Consider the following 18,101-nt stretch of genomic DNA (forward strand, 5'->3'; position numbering starts at 1 on the left):
GCATGACAACTTTGTTACCCGTGCTACTCATCTGCTTCTTCATAAACTTTCCAGGACCAGGGCTGTTGTATTTTTGTCTTGCACATGGGCAGATGCACTGTCCTCACTGAGATAACATCTCTTGCCTTCACCCTAGTGAAGATATTATTAGCTGGTATTTGCCGCAAACTCTCAAGGCGAAAGTCACGCTCGAGAAAATGCTGCTTGTTATACTATAGGAGGTCTGCAGAGAAGGAGCTAAAAAAAAGTAAAATTAAAAACACTCCCAGAAGCCGTACAAGTCTATATGTTAGTACCTAATAAATATGCTCTACTTCAAGTCTTCAAAGCCCTGCACAGGTATTAGCTAACTGATAAACGTGAGGATGATCTAAACATTTGACGGGGCCCCAAGCAGCAGAAGAGTCACATTTTGAGCTTCCTACTGGCTACTCTTTGTTTCTCCACACATTTGAAGAAGTTGGCTCTTGCTCACAACCAAAGTTTTGATTTTACTGAAAAGTTAAAAGCCAAATTAAAAGACAGCAATTGCCTCCTGGTGAGAGCAGCTCTGGGCAGTTAAACAGGATGTAATCTGAAACAAATTATACTCTTACTAAATATATAAAGGTTGATGCTGAGTTCATAAATGCTTGCACAAATTGTTACTGGCTTTAAGAGCAAGTTTATGGCAGCGATTTTAATTGCCTAAGTGCCTGAGAAGTTACACTTCGCATGCACGTAGAACAACATAGCGTATTACATCTGAAAGGTCAGCCTTAAGAGGCCAGTAGAAATATAAAAGCTGTCAAGGGCAGATGTATTCAGGAAATTTGTTTTCCGATTTCTTGCAAATAAGCAGCACCAAAGAAAAAGCGTTTAAGTGAACTAGATGCCTTGCTGCATTCAACATCAGGATCTTCAGAGGGATGGGGGAAAACAAATACGAACGCGTTCTCACCACCAGCTAAGGTGATAAGTATAAAACATTCACCTCCACCGGCAGGTATTAACGCTATTATAAAAATCCAGTGCATCCATCAGTTGCAATAATTTCCCGTTAATTTCCATCGGCAGAAATGATAAGAAACACAATAAGTGACCGCCCAATTGGAAAGGAGTCACAAAATCCAGGCAGCCCGTTTTTGGTGCGTACTTCCCTGGATTCAAGTAACAGCAAGTTTCCCTTCAGCAACAGGCCTTACATCCTCCCCGGTGCCTCTCTCTGCGCGGGCCGTGATGCAATGCACAGAAGGCACTTACAGTTCCTCCACCACCTCTTATGCCGAATTATTTTGGTGAGAGCCACAGTTCAGTCAGTCTCCAAGGGCTGCTGCTCCGAGTTCACCAGTAGGCGTAGAAAAGATACCCCAAAACCAATGAACCAGATTTTTGCTTAAATCTTATGTGCAACTGCATGGAAATGCCCCAAAGCAAACCCATGATATGCAAGGGGAAAATCAGAAGCAGGAAAAAAAACCAGGAAGATGGAAATTAAAAGAAAACTTGTCAGACTAATGATGGAACAGGACTAGATAGCATTTTTGCTGCATGATGGCAAGATACTGTTCCAGCAGCCATCCAAAAGTTAGGCTAGCCTCTCACTCACTGCCACAGCAACTCCTCCTGCAACAGGCAAGATCAAGATGAAAAAGTGTCCTCCAGCCATTCCTTAGCTCTGTGCAGCCCCAAGGCTTTGAGCCCAGGAGGACAGTGAGGGAAGAAGGTGCGGCATTCCAACAAGCACCTTAGGGGCAACAGCAACGTCGCAGAAGTGTGATCTGAGATGGGAGAATGCCTTATCACTGAGCTAGTTGGTATTACTTGTAGTCACTCATTTGTAGAAACAAGAAATAATTGAACGTTATGAAAAGCAAGAGTACCATAGCAAGAATTTTGTGAAGTGCTACAGTACTTGCTCTAGCCACTCAAACTTTCTTTCAAGCTCCAATGGATTTATTCTTTGCATGGTAGCAAGTTTAACTCCAGCTTAAAGTGCATGTCTCAAGCGCTGTCTCAGAATAATCTGCAAATCACAGTTTATCCCAAATCTCTGGAATCCTGCGAGGTTTTTTTGAGGTGGTTTTTTAGGGGCATGGTCTGGGTTTTTTTGTTTATTTAGGATTTTTTTTGCTTTCCACTCTCCTTTAGTTACATATACAGAGAAATACCAGAAAAACCTAAGAAAAGTGACTACATGGAAGTATTTCAAATTGAGCAACACTGACATAAGTGGTAGAGCAGAAATCACAGGTTTCATCCCTCACCATGAGCTTGGAATTTTTGTGCCTTAAAACCCAGCCAGTTTCTTACTGTCTTCAAAACCAGTTATAAAAGCAAAAAATTAACTTCTAGCCTACAGATAAGATTGTTTGACTTGTAGCTTAGGATGATGGGGCAAGAGCCAGGTATATAATAATACTTCTCGCTTAGCAGTGTTTTATCTTCAGAGGTATCTTTAGAATTACAGGCAGTTCACGCAAAGCCGCCTTTGGTCAAAGCTACACAACCCCTTCTATTACAAAACTGATTTCATTTGCTCAAAGTGTGTCAAATTTTCATTTTCTGCATGTCTGAAGCAGACTAGTTCAGAACAGGTCACTAAGTGTTTCAGACAAGGCTTACAAAACCCTCGCTTTGCCAGGCTAAAGAAATTGGTACAGCCTTTCCATTGAGAGGCTTTGGAGCAAATGCAATTGTAGCGTGTACTTTCAGCCAAAAGTGCGTCTTTTACTGTCTCTAGAATCACTTATGCATGCCTCATTGAGTTGAAAGCCCCTTAAAAGCAGCTCACACTATCTCAGTGAAGAAACTGAGGATTTGGCAGATAAACTTTCCAGCCATCCCACCTGCAGTAAGCACATGCCATCCTCCCAGGTGCGAGCCAGATGGCACTTGCTGTCCCCACAGGTGTCAGTCAGGTCCAGCAAGACTTCCCCTTCAGTTGTTCCTTCTGGATTCTCATGCCCCCAGCCAGTCCCTGTTGGCTTGCAATGTCCCTGCCAGTGCTGTGAGCCAGCAGTATTAGAGACAGTCTCCCAAAAACACAAAGTGAAGAAATCCCCTAAGTAAGAGGCCCAGGGCTTTATTGTCTTTTCAGTAGCAGTACCTTTGCATCATGCTCAGCAGCCCAAGCAGAATCCCACTGCACTCAGCTACAACTGCGAACACCTGGCAGTTTTTGCAAACCTAAGTTTGGCCATTTGGTCACCAGGTATCCGGAAAGGACAGAAAGCACTCTTCAGAGGCATGCCTAGCATCATCTAGGAGCAGGATGAAAAAGGCTAGAACAGCCTGGTGTCCTAGGGGACATCTGGCTGCAAGGATCTGCAGCTTTCTTTGGCGCAAACCTGCCTTCTCTCCCTGCAGCCCCTCACCTCTCTCCCTGTACATGCACAGGCTGCTGGAAGAGGCACAGACAGCACGCTTGTTCAGCACGCAGCCCTGACTTGCCTCCAAGGCGGCCCGTTCGCACACTGAGTCAGGTCTGGCAGAAAAGAGCACCTTTTAGTTACACAATATACGTGCAACAGGAGGCAGTGCTGAAGTTTCATAGACTGAGCTCTGGAATTTTTCAAATTAGGGAATGAAGCGTTAACTACTCCTTAACTTTGTCAGTGTTTCATGGCTTGCATACCGTGGAACAGAGATGCTCCTTCTAAGCCAGGCATTCGTGTGGCCATCCTCACCTGTAAGGACTTGGATGCAATAATGAAGGGGCCCATCTTGTTCCCACTTAAGTCTCATAGCCTTACCGGAAAACCTTTAAAATTACACAGATTCCCTCCCCCACCCCTCTCACACAGGTAAAAAGGCACTGTACCTTGAGGAGGTGTTAGGGAAATTTAAATTCATCTGCTTCAGCAACATTATAATACACTTTTTCCAAAGCTTAATGACAGCCAAGACTTTTTTTAACTTAAAATACAGCATTGAGATTAAGAAGCCTTGACATAGCACTGAACGCAGTAAGAGAAAAGCACTTTGCTACTTAAGTTGCTTTTTAAAACTCAACTTCAATATCGCCAGGTAATCCCAGGATACATTTTAAATAGTATTTTTAACCTCACAATTTTGTTAGGTGACTTGCCCAAGGCAAGAGGTAGATGAGTCAGAGCACTGGAATTCTTAGCAGCAGGTCTGTCTTCAAGATCAAGCCCAACTTCTACTCTCTGTTAAATGAGCAGCATCAAAAGGTACAAAACTAGAACGAAGAAATGCCATCCATGTTTTAGTCGGTGGTCACACGTGTACCTTGGATGCTACTCTAAGGCAGTGCAGTGTTTCACTGACACGCAATCTGGATCCGTGGCTCTTGACAGGGCCTATTGTTGGCAGGAGGCTCAAGTTCTGTTTTTTATTGCTCTACGCTGTGCTGTTTTCAATTAGAACTCACGAAAAGTTTGAGCAGCATCTTCAATTAAGCCAACAAAGTTAAGCTTTGTGCACAACTAACTGACTTGCTGCTGCAGGTAGTGTCTTGGCAGCAGATGAACTGGAACTAGTATGGAAAGGATGGCTGCTTACTCTAACCTGCTGATAGGATAAAGCTGTGAGTTAAAATAGGATTTGAAACAGCCACCAAGAAAAAAAATACTCCTGGCAAGCATTATTTCCATTCATTAAATTCCTCCCTCCAAGGCTGAGCCTTTATAAGGTGCCACAAAAAGCTTTTTCCAAGTGAACAAGGAAGGCACCTTGGATATAGTATGGGAACCAACGGCTCAGACGGTTCCAGCACCTCCGGTAGCAGGAAGGCACTGAGTACCCTATAGAAAACTGGAGCTTGACAGAGCCATCAGCTTCCATCTTGAAATCCTACAAATCGTCAGTCGGATGGCAAGAACCAAGCACATACCCAACATCTATACCCCCCCAGCAGAGACCTCACAGCTCCTGGGGTGGTCACGGGACAGACACGAAGGAAAGGAGCAAGGAATCTCTTTGCTTCAGGCAGATATCTTTGTGACAGAAAGGAGAAAAAACACTTTCTAACAGCCAAACAGCTTGATGCAAAATCAAAATGTTGCCATTAATCAGACACATGAAAACCAGGGGTTAATGCAGAACAGAAAAGTTCTGGAGCACGGTCTAAGTCCAGCCACGAGGATGGGTGAAGAACGATGAGTGCGTTGAGAAGAATGAATGGGAAATAGTGCTGACAGGACAGGTAAGAAGAGAAACACAGCACAAAAAGGTTTAGGGAACAAAGAACAGGAAAACAGAAGCAAAACAGAAACGAAGGGCAGGAACCACAATGGGGAAAAAATATGGAAGAGTAGCAACAACAGGAGGAAAAGGAAATAAAATGCCTCGTGATCCAGGAAAGGAGCATCACGCGAAAGACATGTAGAACAAAAGCAAAGCACCCAGTCCTTTGCTTTGAATGAAACTATGGTCGTTAACATGCTTAATTAACCAAAATAGACACTTATCTGCCATCCTTAGAGAAGCACTGACTTTGAAGATGCATAGGAAACTTCAATTACCTAGCAGCTGTCAAGAAAGCTTTTAACGCAGAAAATAGAGCTGCCTTTCGGTATTAATTAAAGAGAACTGCTTGGTGACAGCCATTTTCAGCGAGCTGATTGTTAAAAAAGAGCTCAGAGAGCCCCGCTTCAGAATGTTAACCACTGCTTTCTGTCAGGCAGACTTTGGGACCGAAACCTGAAGAGGAACGGTGCTGTAGGCAGCTGGAGTTTGTTTCACAGTGTAACTGATTTTCCTATTGCTGGAGCACACACGGCTCTTCCTGCAGCTCTCTGCTGGCAAATGCTAATTTTGAATTATCAGCGCCTCGCTCCCAACACAGAAAACAAGTACAATTGTTCCTGTATTTTGTAGGATTTGTGAATAATTACACTCAAGAGTCTAACTTCGCTCAGAACACTGGATCAGAAGTCCTGCAAAGAGTTGCCTTGATTAGACTGCGACCCTTTTCCTTAACCTAGGCAAACCTTAGGAAGGCCAGGAGAAAGAATTCACACCTTGGAGGTGCTGCTCTTGCTACAGCCAAAGCAGCACCGTTAACAGTTGTTTCAGAAGAGCTGAGCTACGGACAGCAGTAAAAGAAAATATTATTGGCATGGATGCTGAAAGGACACCTCTGAGAAAAGACAACCCTGCTGAGAGGGCTCACAGAGGGAATTTAAACCACCTGCAGCAGCTATGTGTTGCAGCATTTGCAAAGACAACGGCAGCTCTGAGCAGCGTGTGCCTCATGGCTCCTGCTGCGCTGGGCGGACAACACAAACCAGTGTTACACAGGTGCTGTACCCACTTGCCCATCACAGAACAGACCCCCATGGGTGCTGTACCCACTTGCCCATCGCAGAACAGACCCCCACGTGCGCTGTACCCACTTGCCCATCGCAGAACAGACCCCCACGTGCAGCTGGTGCCTCTACAGGTTCCCAGCCCTTCTCCCCACCCCAGCCCCCAGCTCCCAGCTCCCCCCATGCCTCCCCTTACCTCACAGGGCCTCCTGCCAGGCTGAGGTCCTTCTGCTGTGCCCCCCGGGCCAAAGCTACTGGAGCTCTCCCTGTTCCCACCTGCCCAGGGAGGAAGGACAGTCAGACCTGCCTGCAGCCCTGGGGTCCGACCACCCCCCGTGCTGCCCTCCAGAACGCAAGCTCCCCCCTCCCAGCACCCCCAGTTGAGACTACCCCCTTCCATAACACCCACCCAAAATTAAGGCTCCCCCTTTCCCTTCCCCAGCATCCCCCCATCTAGCTGGGGCTGCCCCCCCCCCTCAACATCCCCCCCAAAGTAAGGCTACACCCCCAAATCCCCTCACCAAATGGAGCGGCCCTCCCCAAATCCCCCCACAAACTAAGGCCTCCCCACCCCAAGTACTCCCCCTCCCCATCCCAACACCCCCCGGGGCTGCCCTGCACAACTCCCCCCCACCTCCAAACCGGGGCTGCCACCCTCCCCTCGCCTCCAACTGGCGCTTCCCTCCCCAGATCCCCCTTCCCACCCCCCCCCCCCATTCCCAGCCAGAACCGCCCCTCCCTTCCCACCATCCCCACTGTGGGCTGCCCACCCCCCGTGGGGGGGGGGGGGGCGGGGGTACCCCCCTTTCCCTAGCATCCCCCACCGGGGCTGCCCCCCTCCCGGTTCCGCCGCCGGCGCCGCTGCCTGGGCCCGCCTCCCCCCCCCGCCCCGTCCCCGGCGCTAGGCCGCAGCCGGCGCCCGCCGAGAGCGGCCGTGGGGGCAGCAGCTCACCTGAACGGGCGGGCGCACCGGACCGGGCCGAGCCGGACCGGGGAGGCGGGTGGGACGGACCGGGGAGGGGGGGAAGACACGGAACGGTAGGAGGGAAGGGGAAGGGGAGGGGGGGTGCGGCGAAGCTGCGGCGCGGGACGGGACGGGGCCTCTACTCGCGGCGGCGCAGGGCGGCCATGGCGTGACGTCATCCAGGCGCGACGGGCCTCGCGCCTGGAAGGGGGGGGAAGGGAGGGGAGGGGAAGGGACGGGAGGGGCGGGGCGTCCTCCTTCCTTTGGCCCCGCCCCTTCCCGCGCGTGCGCCGCCGCCCCGGCCGCGCCTTAAAGGGGACGCGCGGGACGGCGGGGAGGGGCGTGCACACGCGCGTGCAGTTGCACACGAGCGTGCAGCTGCACACGCCCGCCCGTGTCACGCGGGGATAGGCGTGCAAGCGCGGCGAGCTGTATGTACCTGGATGCGCGCGTGCCCGTGGGAGAATGCACACCTGGAGCGAGTGCAGCTGCATGCACACGCAGGGGTAGAACGTGCGTGTGCAGGGGGATAGGCGTGCACGGGGAGGTGCACGAATGCATGCACGTGGAGGTATGCATACGTGCACGCAGAGGGGTGCACGCATGTACGTGTGACTCCGGGTACAGACACGCGTGCCCACACGCGGAGCTACGCCTACGTGCGGGCATGCTCACGGAGCCGCGCGTGTGAACACGCAGCTAGCCGTGCCTGTGCACCGTGGAGGTGGGCACGCGTGCATGCACTCGTGTTAACACGTGCCTCCATGCATATGCACGTGCTGAAATGTATGAACACGCGCAGTTGTACGCATAAATGTACGTCCATAGGCACACACAGAGGTGCAGGTACATGCAACTGTACTTCTGGATAGGGACATGCACGGAGACAGACACACACACGTAGAGCTACGCCTGCACACACGGAGGAATATATATGTGCACGCAGAAGTATGCCGCACCCATGCACACTCACGCGTGCACACGAACATGCCGGAGGCGATGGCTCATGGCCGCGGGGTGCAGCCCCATACCCCGCTTCCACATCCCCAACCCAGCCTGGATGGTGCCGCGGGCGCTGCCCCGGCTATCCCCGATGCCAATGGGAGCAAACGCCAGCAGCCGGAGCGTGGTTGCGGGTCCCTGCCAGCCTGCTCAGCGCCCCGGCCCTCCTCATTAACCAGAGCACTAATGAGCTCCCCTCGTCAGTGCTCCAAGCTGCCTGGACTTCTCCCTCCCTGCGGGGTTTTGTGCCCACGCTGGGTGCGTGCCCGCGGGGCTTTAGCCATGCCCGCTCTCCTGGTCTTCCACCCGATCTACCCCAGGGCTGCCGGTTTTCCAGGATCCCGATGCCCGCAGCCCAGGATGCGGCCCCAAAGCCCAGGCCTGCTCAGCACGCTGTGTGGCCTGGCTGCCTTTGCCCGAGCCCCAAGGTTGCGGGTCACCGGTCCCCCCCAGGTGCCCCATGGCAGCCCCTTCTGCTGCAGCTCGCCCGGGAGCCACGGCCGCTCCTTCCCCTCCGGCCGGCCGGGCTCCAACCGCGCTTTGGCAAGCCCAGGGCACCGAACGCCGTACCCCTTGCCCTGACTGTCGCAACGGCCCCGTGGGCCCATCGCCCTTCCCAGCTCCCCCCCTCGCCCTTCCCAGCTCCCCCCCCTCGCCCTTCCCAGCTCCCCAACCCGGGGCCAAATTCAGCCCCGGGAGGTGCAGGGGAAATGTCCCAGAGATGCAAAATGCCCAGGAGGGAGCTTACTGGGGGGCACTGGGAGGGAGCTTGCTGGGGGCACTGGGAGTGGGCTTACTGGGGGGCACTAGGAGGAAGCTTGCTGAGGGCACTGGGAGCAGGCTTACTGGGGGGCATTGGGAGGGAGCTTGCTGGGGGGCACTGGGAGGGAGCTTGCTGGGGGCACTGGGAGGGAGCTTACTGGGGGCACTGGGAGGGAGCTTGCTGGGGCCAGCCTGGAGAAGCAGTGCGTGGGCAGCCCATGGGATGCTGGTGGGTCTGGGCTGGAAGACGCTCCTTCGGGTCAGCCCCAGGGATGCTCCTTCATCACCCGCTGCAGCAGTGCCAGGCTGGCCCCGCCCCCCTGCATTGGCCCCACCCCTTGTTCCAGCAGGCCAGGAGGTGATTGGCTCAGGCAGGAGGGGTGGGGCTGGGTGGGCGGAGTCTTTGGATGACAGGTATATAAGGTGAGGGAGGGCTGGTAGGAACGATCCAGTGGAGAGGTGCTGGTGTGTGCTGGAGGTGAGTGGGGATGGGGATGGGGATGGGGATGGGGATGGGGATGGGGATGGGGATGGGGATGGGGATGGGGATGGGGATGGGGATGGGGATGGGGATGGGGATGGGGATGGGGATGGGGATGGGGATGGGGATGGGGATGGGGATGGGGATGGGGATGGGGATGGGGATGGTCCACAGGACCCCCCCCAGTAGGTTCCTAGCTGAAGATATCCCTACAGCAACAGGGTTGGCATTGCCACCATGGGTGCCCCTAATTCCCCAAAGCTTTTCTTGCCCCCCCCCACCCCACCTAACCCCGAGGGGCCGGGGTGAGGGTGCAGCCTGTATCTCGCCTTTGCTCCAGCGCTGACTCAGGGCCCCACGTGCCGCTTTGCGCAAGAGCCGCGCTGGCAGGCAGACTCTGCCCGGGCGGCTGCTGCCATCCTGGTCCCGGCCAAAGGGCAGGCGCAGCCCTTGCGTAAAGGCAGCCGTGCCGGGGTGCTGGCTCACCGCTGTGCCGGAGTCGAGCCTGGGAGGTGCTGGTGGGAAGGGGTCACCTGGAGTGGAGAGGAGCTGGATGAGACCACCCCTGCCCAGGGCTGAATCCTTCTTTCCCGGCAGGCTGGACTGTGCTCCTTGCAAAGATGGATTATGCTAAGTCCCTGAGCCTGCGCCTGGCTGCCCCCGTCTCCAAGTAAGCGCTGGGGAGCCATCGTCCCCGGGGTGGGGGACATCGGAACCCTCCCTGCTTTGGCTCCCGGAGTGGATGTGCTGCTCCCCACTGAGATTTGGGGGGGGCTGGCACTGCCTGGGGCTGGCGGTGGGTCTCAGGATACCCCAATCCCTCCATCCTTCCCCAGATGTGTCTCGGCAAGCGCCTCCATGACCCAGCAGCTACTGTCGAGCCCGGCCCCGCGACCCCGACCCTACCGCGTCTGCAACTGGGACCGCAGCCTGCGCAAGGGCATCATGGCACAGAGCCTCGCCGAGCTGCTGCGCCAGGTGAGCCGGAGGCTGTCTGTCTGTCTGCCTGGGGACTGTCCGTCCACCTAGGTGGGTGGTGGGCTGGCTGTCCCCCAGCCCCGCTCACCCCCAGCACCCTCGCAGGCTCAGAGCGCCCTGCTCGCCCCGGGTCCCGTCTCGCTGGTGCTGGATGAGGATGGCACCGCGGTGGAGACGGAGGCTTTCTTCCGGACGCTGGAGGAGGGGACGGTGCTGATGGCCCTGAGCAAGGGGCAGACTTGGGCTCCCTCCAAGGTGAGTGCATCCCTGGGGGGCAGGACCCTGGTTCGTCCCATCTGCAGCCCACGCTGGGATCGGTGGGGAGATGATGTGATGCTTGCTGGGAGGTACCTGGGATGCTGGGTGAGGTGGGACTGGGAGGGTGGGGGGGGTGCTACTGGGTAACCCTGGTCCCGCTCTCCCCTAGACGCCTGGCTACCAGCTGGGCCTGTCCCGCAAGCCCCCTCGGAGGATCGACGTCGCCTGCGTCACCTTCGACCTCTACAAGACGAGCCCGCGGGACCTGGGCTGCCTCAATGTCAAAGCCACGCTCTACGGCACCTACAGCATGTCCTACGACCTGCGCTGCTACGGGGCCAAGCGGCTGATGAAGTGAGTGCTGGGGTGGGGGGGCCTGGAGATGGCTCCGGGAGCGGGGATGCTGCAGTGGGGGACCAGCCCCGCCGTCCATACCCTCAGTGGGGTGCAAGAAGGGATGCTCATCTGCTTCTTCCCTGCCCAGGGAAGCGCTGCGCTGGACGCTCTTCACCATGCAGGCCACCGGCCACGTCCTGCTTGGCACCTCTTGCTACATGCAGCAGCTCCTGGATGCCACGGAAGAACCGAAGGAGACGGAGAGCAGCCCAGCGCTGCGAAGCCCCCTGCCCTGCAGCCTCCCACCCCTGCCCCGCAGGAAGACGCTGCAGTGAGGGTTGGGTGCCCTGTCCTGTCGTCCCCCCCCCCCATCACTCCCACCCGATCCCTGGGGGTCCCAGCACCCCGCTAGGTCAATGCCAGGGGAGAGGCTGCCACGGTGCCTGGCACAGCCTCTCCTTGCACCCTGCTGGCTAAGCGCGGCCAGCTCTTCTCTGTAATATCTGCTGCTCTGTAAATATATTTATTTAAGTAAAGCTCTGCTGCCTTCAGCTGCATTTCATCTCATCTTTGCTGGGGTGGGGTGAGGGAGAAGGTTCAACCACTTGCTCTACTTGGCACTCTGGGGCTGTGCTGGGCAGTGGTGCAAGAGCGTGCAAGGAGGGGACCTGTCGCAAGCCTTCCCCAAGGGAGCTGCTGCCTTCGTCCTCCTCGGGACCCCTGCTGCACCATTGGCACCCAGAGCAGGGCTGGCACGGAGCCTTGGGGGGGGGGTGTTTTAGCCCCTGGGGTCCCTGACCCCCCCCACCTTGGCAGCCCCATGCAGGGGGGAGCTGCTGCAACCCCAGCCTTGCACAACGCTGCGGGACAGCAACCTCCCCACAGCTCCAGGGCTACCAGACTGGGAAACAACCCAGAGCCTGGGGTGACACTGGGTTATACTGACCTGGCACTGGGGGGGACTGTCCCCCCCATGGGAGATGGGGAGCCCAGACCGGGTCCTTCAAGCGCAAGCCCTGCCAGCCAGGGTGGGCAAGCTGGGACGGAGGGGAATGACCCACACTGCCCACCTGCGTGGTACTGGGAAGCACTGGGGCGAGCTGTGGGCAGGTGAGAATCCATGCTTAGGGGGATTCCCCCCCCCGGTGATGCACTTGCAGCCCCGCTCACCTGGGGACCCCACCGCAGGGGTCTGGGGCTCCAGCACGGGAACAGCTACTGTGGCAGAGCCCGGAGCCAGACTCAGGGCAGCACAGCCCACCTGTGGCTGTGGAGGCTTCATTAGCCAGATAATTAACGAGCCAAATGTGTGACACCTGGGGTGAGGCGGGTGCTGGGGGATGCCATGCTCTGCCCCGCTATCGCAGGCTGCCCCTGCCACCCCGGGGCTATACATACCCCCCGTCCCCAGCCCGATACCCCTGACCCCACGGGGTGACGGTGGCCCCGCCAGCTCCCGCAGCACCCCCCCACCCGCACGCAGGCGGCAGCCTGGCTTTATTAGACATTATTTATTTCTGTACACGCTTATACACACGGTTCCCAGGGTAGTTTCGTCCTCGCCTTCTTCAGTGCTGTCTCCTTGCAGGGTCCGGTCTGCGGTGGGGGGGGCACCCACACACTTCCTAGGGTGCCTGGGGCCAAGCCCAGCTGTGCTGTGCCCCCTCCCCATCCCTGTAGTGTCTACCTGGGGGGCAGAGCCATGCACCTTCCCCCTGCCTCAGTTTCCCTGCGGCATCGGCCCTGGCTGCGGCAGGGGCAGAGGTAGGGGCTTTCCATGCACCATGGACCTGGGGGGGGCCGGCCCCCCCGCCAGCACCACGCTCCCCCCCCAGCCCACCCCGCAGCGTCCTTGGCCCGGGACGGACGGGACCCCCAACCTGGGGCGAAGTTTGGGGGTACTGGAGGGACCTCCGGATGCTGAAGCCACCCCGGGGGGGTCCTCCATCACCCCGACCCCTGCAAGGGGGTTGTGCTGGCCATCGGTTCTGGGTCCCCCAGCCTCTGCAGCCCCCCTAGCCCTGAGCGGTGGGGGGGGGCATTGGGGGGGGGGGGCTTTACTTGACGTGCTCAGCAGCGTGGGAGGAACAATAATACTTCTTGTGGGCGATGAAGGTGGAGAGGCTGCTGAACTTGATGTTGCAGAGGCGACAGTACCTGTGGTTGCCGTTGGGCACGGGGCCGGGCACAGCCTTGGCCGGGGGGGTCTGCACCCCCCTGTCCGTGTAGGCGGGGGGGGGTGGGGGGCTTGCGTGCGGCTTCCCGCAGTCCCTCGGGGGCTCCGGGTGAAGCGGGGGGCCGGGGCGAGGCGGGGGGCCGGGGGCTGCCGCTGCCATCCCGACCCTCCTTGCTGTTGAAGCTGTCCCGGCGGAGACGGGGGGCTGGCGGGCGGGGGGGGCGACGCCGCGGGCAGCGGGGGCTCGGGCGTCCTGCCGGCACCAGGCACCGGGGCGTCGGGGACCCCCTGCCCGGTCACCGCCGGCTTGGCCACGAAAAGCCCGTGGGCGTTACGGAAGTGCTCGAGGAGGTCGCCCTTGACGGCCCCGTTGAGGGGACAGTAGGGACAGGCGGAGAGGGGTCCCTTCGCCCCCAGGGGCGGCAGGGGACCCTTGGGGTGACGCTGCAGCGAGTCCGCCCCGGACGCGCCGGGGTAAGGGATGCCGGGGCTCCCCGCCGCCGGAGCCGCCCTCGCCCGCACGCCTTCGGGGTCCCCCTCGCCGGGGCTGCCGGGGCTGCGTCGGCCCTTGAGGGGGGCTGGCACGGCCCCCTTCATCTTCTGGAGGTGCTCGAGGGTGCGGGGCTGCAGCGGGGTGGCCGGGCACCGGTACTTCTTGTGGGCCAGGTAGGTGTCGAGGCTGTGGAAGCTGATGCGGCAAGCGGTGCATTCGTGGTAGTCGGCCAAGGGCGGCAGCGGTGCCGGTGCCGGTTCGCCCTGCCGCCGCGGCTTCTTGCTCAGGTCGATGGGACCGTCGTCGGCATCTGGGCTGGAGCGGGGCGAGGGGGCAGCCCCCGGCGGGTCGGGGGCCGGCGACGGGTCGGGCGCCGGCGGGGGTTCGGCGGGGCGGTGAGCGGCCCCGTGGATCTCGTAGAGCTTGCGGCGTTTGCGGGTGCGGAGGGGTTGGGGCGGGAAGGGGACTTTGGGGGCGTTGGGGCGGCGGAGGGGGGGGTCGTGGCGGGAGGCGCAGTAGAAACGCTTGTGGACCACGTAGGTCTCGTGGCGGCTGAAGCGGATGTTGCACGCCTCGCACAGCGTCTTGCTGGGGTCCTCGTCCCCCTCGTCCCCCGCCGAGCTGCCGGGGCTCTGGCTGTCCTCGCTGCACCGCCCCGACCCCCCCTCCGCCTCGGGGGACCCCGCTTTGCCGCTCCCCTCTTCTGCCTTCGCCTCCGGCGCGCCGGCCGGCGGCGTGGCATCCCGGCCGGCGTCCCCGTCCCCCGCCGGCGTCCCCTGCCCGTCACCCGCCGGGGGGGACAGCAGCGTCCCTGGGGCGGGAGGACCCTTGGGTGCCCCGGGGGGGGCTTTGAGCTTGCGCGCCCCGGGGGGGCTGTCCTCGGCGAGGTGCCGGCTGGAGCAGTAGAGGCGTTTGTGCACGTAGTAGTTGTTGATGTTGTTGAAGGTGATCTCGCACTCGAAGCACGTGGCACCCTTGGGCACCGGCGTGCCGGTGTAGACGGTGGGCGGCACCGTGCCGCCGTGGCCCTGCTTCAGCCGGCTGTGCACCAGCTCCGACATCTTCGCCAGGATCTCCGACGCCTGCGGCACCACCGCGGCTTCGTGGCTGAACACGTACTGGGGTAGGAAGACGGTGCCGCCGGCCGTGCCCGTCCCCGGCTCGCTGGGCACCGGGCTGGAGCCCGGCGTGGGGCTGGCGAGCTCCGACTTGACCTTGGCCGAGGGCAGGCTGCGGGGGGACGAGGTCCGGGAGGAGGCGTCGGGGCTGCCGCCCCCCTCCCCGGGGCCGCCGCTTTTCGGTGCCTCCACCTCGCTCACCGGGCTGCCGGCGGGCTCCTCCTTGACACGGACAGCTTCGCCGGAGGAGGAGGAAGAAGAGGAGGAAGAGGAGGAGGAGGAAGAGGATGACGACGGCCCTTCCCCGTTCTGCGGCGGGGCTGGTGGCGACAGCTTGCCGGCCCTGGCGTCGGGGGGTGAGGCGGGCTGTGCCGGGGGGGGCACGGCGTCGGAACCGGGCGGCGGGGCGGGCAGGGGACCGTGCAGCACCACGTGCTGCGGCAGTGCCGGCAACGCCTCGGGCAGGAACGCCGGCAGGCTGCACTTCCGCAGGGGCACGTTGTTCGTCTGGCTCAGCCCTGCCGAGGGGAGAGAGGCACCGGCGTCACCCCGACATCCCCGGCGCAGGGATGCTCGCCCCGTCCCCCGCCTCCCTCCTCCCTCCTCGAGCCGTTTTGGGGCCGTAGCCCTCGGTGGCGGACGCCAGGCTCCGCGTGGGGCGGCGGCGCGCGTCCCAGCGCGGCCGTGGCCCCACGGTACCCACCGGGGGCGAGGGGTTTGGCGGCGGGCAGGGCTGGTCCCGGCGAGAAGACCTCTCCCTTGGAGCCTGGCTGGCATATCATGTGGTTGGTGACCAAGTGGCTGTAGAGGATGTCCCTCGTGGTGGAGATGAAGCCGCAGCTGTGGCAGACGCCTGCGGGGAAGGCGGCACGGGGCTGAGCGGGCGGGACGGCAGCCGGCGGGGCGGGGGGAGACCCGCGGGGAGGGGGTCCCCGTCCTCAGGCTGTGCTGGAGGGGAATGGGACGGGGCTGTCCCCGCGGGGACGCCGGGCAGGGCTGACTCACCGTTCAGGGTGTCCGTGTGTACCTTCAGGTGACGCTCGCAGTTGGCTTTCGTGGTGAAGGCGGACAGGCAGATCAGGCAGACGAATGGCCGCTCTCCTGCAGGACGGACGGACGGACGCCTCAGTGCTAAGGGAAGGGGGACGGGGACCGCGGGGACACCCCACGGGGCCGTGCTGGCCAGGAGGGTGCCGGCTGCGGGAAGCAGGATGCCCCCTCCCATCTTTACAGGGCTGAGATGGGGGAAGACCTGCAAGCGAGCGGCCCCAAACCAGTAACCCAACTGGGGGAGAACCTCATCTAACTGGTCACCGTGCTGCAGCCCCATTGCCCCTCCACCCAGCCGGCTCCTGGGGTCCTCGCACGTGTCCCCGGGCTGCGGCAGCGTGCCGTGCCGTACCGCTGTGGCTCCGCATGTGGATCTCCAAGGAGCTGGCGCTGGGGCAGCTCTTCTTGCACTGGGGGAAGGGGCAGACGCGCTCGTTGGGGTAGGTCTCCTTGGGCTTCTCCTCCAGGGCGGGCGAGCCGGCGCTCTGCCGGCTGGCACAGTAGTACATCAGGTGGGCTTGCAGGTTGCGCTCGCTCCGGTACCAGATCCCGCAGTCCTTGCACGGAAAGACGTCCTCTGCGGAGAGGAAGGGACATACGTCGCTTGCGTGACGGGCTGGGGACCCCCGGCACGGTCCCGGCCCCGCGGGCTGCACCGCGTGTGTGTGTCCCCCCCCCTTCCCCACGCTCTCCGTCCCCGAGGACTCACTGTTCACCACGGCGGTGGCCAGGATGGCGGCCATGCCGGCTTGCTGCGGCAGCAGCTGAATATCCGAGTGCAGCGCGGCCGGGTACGGCGACTCGCCGGGCTCCGCTTTCACCGCGTGGTGGTTGGGGATGGCCGGCGGCTCTGCCACCACGAAGGCACACACGGCCTCGTCCTCCCGCAGGGCACGCGTCGTCCGGCACCACAGGGCTTCATCTGGAGGTGGCGGGGAGGGGGGGGGGGACAGCGGTCAGCCGTGACCCCCCCACCACCACCACCCTGGACCCCCATCGTGCTGCTGCCAGCTTGGCTTTGGGTCCCGCTGTCCCCCCCCCCCCCTTCTGCCCTTGTCCCCCTTCTCCCCTGGCAGCACCCAGGGTTTGCTCCTGGCCATGGCTGAGCACCCAGCCTGCCTGGAGATGGCGGTGTCTGCCCGTGCCGGAGCGCTGCCTGGCACAGCCCTGCCTGCCAGGAGGCTTCTGCTCCAACGCTCGCACCCATGCTTGCAGTAATGCTCGCACCCATGCTTGCAGTAACGCTCGCACGGAGTCTTGCACCCATATACGCCGTAACGCGCCGAGCCTCGCACCCGCGCGTGCGGTAACGCTTGCACCAGCGGTCTGTGCCCGGTCTTGCACCGACGCATGCGGCAACGCTTGCATCGAGGCTCGCCCGAATAGCGTGCGAGTAACGCGCTGACGCTTGCGCCGACATTTGCACCAGCGACTGCACGCTGGGACCCTCCTCCTATCCAACCCCCCCCCGGCAAGCCACAGAGCCGGGGAGGGCTGGGACAGGGGACGAGCCCCAGGGACAGCCAGCGGTGGGTCACGGAGGAGGTGGAGGAGCAGACGCTGCCCCGGCAGACGTGGGGGGCCATGGGGGGTGCTGGCCGGTGGCAGCGGGCTGGGGGCACGGCCGGCGCTGGGATGGCTGGGGGGACAAGGGACCCATTCCTCGGCAGCAGCACCCCTTCCCTCACCCAAGCGCCGAGGTGGCCATCCCCGGCTCCCCCCCCGAGACCCCTCCTCGGACGCGGGGACGCGTGGCACCGGTACCGACCCTTCCTGTAGATCACGGCGTTGGCGTCGGACTCTCCGGGCACGAGGGGCAGCCGGGACAGCCAGCAGCTCTCGTCCCCCAGCACCAGCGTCACGGGTGGGCTCTGCCAAAGGGCAGGGAGAGGGGGGGTGAGCACCGCTCCCCAAAACGGGCTGGGGTCGGGGGGGGGGGGGGGGCTGGCGGTGGCGGGGTCACGGTTCTCCCCGCTCAGCCCTCGCCCGGCTCTGCCTTCCCACATCTCTAATGAATATTAATGAGCAGAAGGGAAGGGGGGGGGGGGGAAATTAATCTGCCTGATCCTCTGATGGCTGCTGCGGTAACGATATGAAATCTAATTATTCGTCCCAATATTTCTAAACCCTCCAACTCAGCCTGACAGTCGCAGCCGGTTGAGGCCTTATCACCGCCAGGAGCCGAGTGCCGGCAGCGTGATAAACCCCACGCGCACGCGCGTGCAGGCG

At 60.4% G+C, this 18,101-nt stretch overlaps 3 protein-coding genes across 9 annotated transcripts in view; 1 reads left to right on the forward strand and 2 right to left on the reverse strand.

Moving 5' to 3' along the window:
- Positions 1–7,401, reverse strand: part of ZC3H18 (zinc finger CCCH-type containing 18) — a 51,184-nt gene extending 43,783 nt beyond the window's left edge. For 3 of the 7 annotated variants that reach the window (XM_052795272.1, XM_052795268.1, XM_052795271.1), the window contains exons 1-2: positions 7,207–7,400; positions 6,451–6,530 (exon numbers count right to left, since the gene is read on the reverse strand). The gene's annotated coding sequence lies outside the window, so the exon portion shown is untranslated. Of the gene's footprint in view, positions 1–6,450; positions 6,531–7,206 lie in introns of all 7 variants that reach the window. The other 4 variants (XM_052795269.1, XM_052795266.1, XM_052795265.1 and 1 more) reach the window with 2 other exon arrangements.
- A 1,797-nt stretch (positions 7,402–9,198) lies between these two features.
- CIDEC (cell death inducing DFFA like effector c) lies at positions 9,199–11,573 on the forward strand. Its single transcript, XM_052795305.1, has 6 exons — positions 9,199–9,460; positions 10,061–10,133; positions 10,300–10,441; positions 10,547–10,696; positions 10,869–11,053; positions 11,184–11,573. Exons 2-6 carry the CDS (start codon positions 10,084–10,086, stop codon positions 11,368–11,370), a joined length of 714 nt encoding a protein of 237 aa, XP_052651265.1. The 5' UTR covers positions 9,199–9,460; positions 10,061–10,083; the 3' UTR covers positions 11,371–11,573.
- Positions 11,574–13,046: 1,473 nt separating this feature from the next.
- ZFPM1 (zinc finger protein, FOG family member 1) overlaps positions 13,047–18,101 on the reverse strand; it is a 33,072-nt gene continuing 28,017 nt past the window's right edge. The window contains 8 exon segments of the mRNA XM_052795264.1: positions 13,047–13,272; positions 13,274–13,432; positions 13,434–15,340; positions 15,526–15,675; positions 15,828–15,923; positions 16,225–16,449; positions 16,582–16,794; positions 17,641–17,743. Coding sequence (XP_052651224.1) covers positions 13,093–13,272; positions 13,274–13,432; positions 13,434–15,340; positions 15,526–15,675; positions 15,828–15,923; positions 16,225–16,449; positions 16,582–16,794; positions 17,641–17,743 — 3,033 coding nt within the window. The 3' untranslated portion in view covers positions 13,047–13,092.

The sequence above is a fragment of the Harpia harpyja genome, chromosome 9 (assembly GCF_026419915.1).
Source record: "Harpia harpyja isolate bHarHar1 chromosome 9, bHarHar1 primary haplotype, whole genome shotgun sequence".
Classification (NCBI taxonomy): Eukaryota; Metazoa; Chordata; class Aves; order Accipitriformes; family Accipitridae; genus Harpia; species Harpia harpyja.

Excerpts from the sequence above, each read along its gene's own strand:
- CIDEC (XM_052795305.1), top strand. The coding sequence starts at position 10,084 with ATGGATTATGCTAAGTCCCTGAGCCTGCGCCTGGCTGCCCCCGTCTCC. Across the intron at positions 10,134-10,299 it reads CTGGCTGCCCCCGTCTCCAA|ATGTGTCTCGGCAAGCGCCT; the intron begins GTAAGCGCTGGG and ends ATCCTTCCCCAG. Across the intron at positions 10,442-10,546 it reads TCGCCGAGCTGCTGCGCCAG|GCTCAGAGCGCCCTGCTCGC; the intron begins GTGAGCCGGAGG and ends GCACCCTCGCAG.